The sequence below is a fragment of the Sinocyclocheilus anshuiensis genome, unplaced genomic scaffold (genome assembly GCF_001515605.1).
Source record: "Sinocyclocheilus anshuiensis isolate Anshui unplaced genomic scaffold, SAMN03320099.WGS_v1.1 scaffold2651, whole genome shotgun sequence".
Taxonomy (NCBI): domain Eukaryota; kingdom Metazoa; phylum Chordata; class Actinopteri; order Cypriniformes; family Cyprinidae; genus Sinocyclocheilus; species Sinocyclocheilus anshuiensis.
Window position 1 is genome coordinate 50,496 of NW_015538066.1, and position 4,971 is coordinate 55,466.

At 38.5% G+C, this 4,971-nt stretch overlaps 1 protein-coding gene across 1 annotated transcript in view; it reads left to right on the forward strand.

Annotated features, from left to right (window-relative positions):
- Positions 1-4,313, forward strand: part of LOC107683600 (fibrillin-2-like) — a gene marked incomplete at its 3' end in the record, with an annotated part of 17,711 nt that extends 13,398 nt beyond the window's left edge. The window contains exons 10-16 of the mRNA XM_016479673.1: positions 1,811-1,957; positions 2,059-2,217; positions 2,361-2,507; positions 3,315-3,467; positions 3,585-3,740; positions 3,907-4,053; positions 4,155-4,313. Of these exons, the coding sequence (XP_016335159.1) occupies positions 1,811-1,957; positions 2,059-2,217; positions 2,361-2,507; positions 3,315-3,467; positions 3,585-3,740; positions 3,907-4,053; positions 4,155-4,313 (1,068 nt within the window). The remainder of the gene's footprint in view (positions 1-1,810; positions 1,958-2,058; positions 2,218-2,360; positions 2,508-3,314; positions 3,468-3,584; positions 3,741-3,906; positions 4,054-4,154) is intronic.
- Between the last annotated feature and the right edge of the window lie 658 nt (positions 4,314-4,971).

The window sequence follows — 4,971 nt, forward strand, 5'->3', positions numbered from 1 at the left end:
AACTAGATCAAGGCAGAGGCAACGGAACTCCGCCCCTTGAGGAAACGGAGCTTGGCCCGCGACTCCGAGATGATCATCTTCCCGCAATGAGATTATGACTCATCCACAAACGCCACCTCAGCGTGCTTAATGCCCAGACACGTGAGGCAGTGATCGTGACCATCACCCGACACCAGGTAACGACCGCATCCAGAAACGCACGGATGATACGTTGTCTGTAGCAAGACGCAACGTCGAGTTTGCCAGACGCAACGTTGTCTTTAAAAAGACGCACCCGTGCATTTTTAGGGAAAAAGCTCTTTCAGCGTGATGAAGTGCACAGGGGAGATGGCCGCCTGCAACACAAACAGAGGGTAGTGCAGCCTGCTGTGTGCAACACACTCGACACGGGAAACCACCACCGCTGAAGCGCCATACCGCCAACACGAAGAGCTCTCCAAGAGCGCGCTGAACTCGTTCAGTCTTCTTCTCCGCACGGATGATACGTTGTCTGTAGCAAGACGCAACGTCGAGTTTGCCAGACGCAACGTTGTCTTTAAAAAGACGCACCCGTGCATTTTTAGGGAAAAAGCTCTTTCAGCGTGATGAAGTGCACAGGGGAGATGGCCGCCTGCAACACAAACAGAGGGTAGTGCAGCCTGCTGTGTGCAACACACTCGACACGGGAAACCACCACCGCTGAAGCGCCATACCGCCAACACCAAGAGCTTCAAAGAGCGCGTTGAACTCATTCAGTCTTCTTCTCTCAGTAGAGTAGTCAGGAGCAAAACGATGTGATCGCTTAGCTCCGAAGCGAAAAGTTGGTATGCGTTGAACCTGCTGCCTTTTTATGCTCATGCTGTGATCAGTAGTGCTGTGTTCGATACATCGATACGATGATGTATTGTCACAGAGATTTGACGATACGAGTATCGATACAGCTGGCCCTGTATCGATATTGTGGCACGTAACACTGGTTTTAGTTTTAGCTTGCAGTTTAGCGATCTCCACTTCAATATTCTATTCTCGTAAATGTGTAATTCATCAAGTGTTCATTTATGAGAAAGAGAGAGAGAGAGGGGGGCTGTGTATGTATGAATTACCACCGTTTTGCCGCGTTCCTCTATTAACAGTAAAGCTGTGGCTTTAATTCCTTTAGTAACGATGCTACCAGCTCCTTGTTGAGAAAGATAATGTAGCTCTTGAGCGATTAAGCTATTTAGTTGATAAAACTGCGGGGCAGCACTAAAAAGTTTGTTCCTGAATGACTGAGTGCGGCCACAACGTGATCTGTGTGAGTGACTGAGCGTGTGTGTGCATTAGATACAGAAGACAGCGCATTAGTTTAGAACTCTTCTAATTTTTATTTTTATTTTTTAAACGTAGAGAGTGTGTTAATTTGTGCAATGATAACCTACCAGCAATGTAAATATGATTTTTAAAAATCAATGCTCTTCCAGTCGATGGACAGTTCTGCCAAAGTGAGACACTGACATTATTCTATGACAACATTAATTTTCTCAAATTTTCTTAATTAGTTTGTTCTGTTTTCCTGCTTTGATTTTACTGCATTCTACTGCTAGGTTTGACTGACTGATTATTTGCTAGTTTTTTTGGCTTTAAATAACTATAAAATACATGGTCTATTATATGAAGTTTTGTTGAAATGTTAACAGTAAGATACTTTCAACATTAACCTCAGGCTTTGTGGTATATTATATCTGAGAAAGAATTTATTTCTTATTTGAAATTACTGGAAAGATTACTTTTTTTTCATCATAAGAATGTAATCATACTGATCTGCTCAACCTGCTTCTGTTTGTTCTTGCAGTTCTACCTTCTAAGTACGTGATTGACATTGATGTGAGATTCTTTGACTTGTTCCTGGTGGACTACTTACGGAATCTAATCAGAAATATCAGCCTTCCTCTCACTCTGAGCAACAGCATAAATATCACAGATATTGACATGAATACTGGTGAGATCAGAATGTTTTATCATGTCACATGCTAAGATGAGTTCAGTATTAGGAGAAACTGACAGTTTGAACACTGATAAATGAATCCCATTCTATTACAGTGTGTGGGTTAAATGGAACAGAATATGAGTGCAAGTGTGAGGAGAATCATGTTTGGCCCAATGACACCTGCAGGGCCTATCAGGTGTGTGATGGCATTGTGGGAGGCACTTGTGGATGTATTCAAGCTCTCCCTTCAGATGGTCCGCTTTGCCAGAGAGGTAAGAAATCACATTAGATCACAAATGTACTGATAATAATTGTAGTAACATGACCAATATGAATTTATTTGGTGACACTTGACATGTTGTTTGGAAACCTTTAAGGGTAACATTTATGCAAAACCTTCTCACTCTTTTTTCAGACATCAATGAATGTGAAGATGCAGTGTCAGTGTGTGGCCAATACTCAGATTGTATTAACATCATTGGGAGTCACATGTGTTCATGCTGGAGTGGATTTAATACCTCCAATAAAGACAGTCCTGTGAACCGCAACAACTCATGTCACGGTAAATATAATTATCTCATTTTGTGTTCTGTTTTTATCTCATTAAATTGAGTGTACAGAGCTGCTTTGTCTTTACAGTATTGCCTAATTTTGGAAAATAACCAAAGATATTGTTTTTAGGCATTTCAATTTTTTTTCTTTTTGCTATCAAATAATTTTAACACATTGTATTATTTAATTAACAATTAAACAGCAATTAGTGTTTTCATCTCCTGCAAAAAGAATATTCTTCATCCTCTATTTTTACCGTTTGGTAACAAAAACATAAAAAAATGAGATTCAAAATACAATGACTTTCATGTTTGAGTGTTCCTACTAGGAACACTAAGTATGTTTTTTTTTCATATCTTCCTGTAATAAAGATGTGAATGAATGTCTTGAGACACCAGAGGTCTGTGGTCCAAACTCTTGTTGCAAAAACTCAAATGGGAGTTACAACTGTTCCTGCTTGAGTGGATTTACTGTAACAAATATCCGTGAACCAGTCAGCGCCAGTAACCCATGCAATGGTGAGCATGTAGAAAATATATTTCATCATGATATATTTAATTTATATTGTGTGTAAATTTCACAAAAATATGAATTCAATCTCTTTTATGGCTTGGTGCATGTTTCCTTTACTTCTGTTTTCAGCGATGATTAAAGCTGTTTAAATACATGCTGGAGTTTAAAACAAAACAAAATACAGTTGCATTAAATTCTGTTGGGCAAAAAAAATAATTATCTATTACAAACTTTGTTTATCGTATTTGTAGGTAAAATGCATAGTCCTCATTTCTGGATGTTTTTCCCCACTTTATTTCTACAGTGACTCTACCTTTGACTGAATATCTGATTGAAATTCAGATCAATAGCATGGACAGTAGCATCACTGATCAGCTGAGGAACCTTCTGATGTCTTTTAGTTTGCCCTACACAATCAGTGACAGCACTAACATTACAGAAATCAACATAACTACTGGTATGATCTCTGGCTCTGCTTCTGTAATATTGTATAACTAAGATTAAACTTTATACATCATGAATGCTGCCATACATGATGAATATTGGATTTTTTGACTCTTCCTCTGTTTTTCAGTGTGTTCTTTGAATGAAACACAGTATCAGTGTAAATGTGAGGGTCTGTTTGTTTGGCCGAATGACACGTGTCACTCATACGAGGCCTGTGATGACATCACTGATGGTTCATGTACATGTATCAATGCTCTTCCAGTCGATGGACAGTTCTGCCAAAGTGAGACACTGACATTATTCTATGACAACATCAATTTTGTGGTATATTATATCTGAGAAAGAAATAATGTCATATTTGAAATGAATGGAAATAGTACTTTTTTGTCATTATAAGAATGTAATCATGCTGATTGTTCTGCTCAAGCTGCTTCTTTTTGTTCTTGCAGTTCTACCGTCTAAGTACGTGATTGACATTGATGTGAGATTATTTGACTTGTTCTTGGTGGACTACTTACGGAATCTCATCAGAAATATCAGCCTGCCTTTGACTCTGAGAAACAGCATTAATATCACAGATATTGACATGAATACTGGTGAGATCAGAATGTTTTATCATGTCACATGCTAAGATGAGTTCAGTATTAGGAGAAACTGACAGTTTGAACACTGATAAATGAATCCCATTCTATTACAGTGTGTGGGTTAAATGGAACAGAATATGAGTGCAAGTGTGAGGAGAATCATGTTTGGCCCAATGACACCTGCAGGGCCTATCAGGTGTGTGATGGCATTGTGGGAGGCACTTGTGGATGTATTCAAGCTCTCCCTTCAGAGGGTCCGCTTTGCCAGAGAGGTAAGAAATCACATTAGATCACAAATGTACTGATAGTAATTGTAGTAACATGACCAGCGTGAGTTTAGTCAGCGACACTTGACATGTTTGGTTGTTTGGAAATCTGAAAATTTTTTTTTCCAGACATCAATGAATGTGAAGATGCAGTGTCAGTGTGTGGTCAATACTCAGATTGTATTAACATCATTGGGAGTCACATGTGTTCATGCTGGAGTGGATTTAATACCTCCAATAAAGACAGTCCTGTGAGCCGCAACAACTCATGTCACGGTAAATATAATTATCTCATTTTGTGTTCTGTTTTTATCTCATTAAATTGAGTGTACAGAGCTGCTTTGTCTTTGTTTGTTTGTTTGAATACTTCTGTGAGTTTTAGTTGTTCCTGCTTGAGGTGTAACATCACCCAGCAAATTATAAATTTTTCGCTTTTCTATCTTCTTGTGTATTCTATAATGTGAATAAATGTCTTTAGATACCAGATGTTTTTCTTGTCAGATCTTTGCCTAATTTATAAACTGTAAAAATTAAATATACTTCTAATTTTTTTCACTTGTTCCTTCCATAGATATAAATGAATGTTTGTTCAGTCCATCTTTATGTGGTCCAGATTCTAACTGCACAAATGGAATGGGAAGTTACAATTGCTCATGTCTGGATG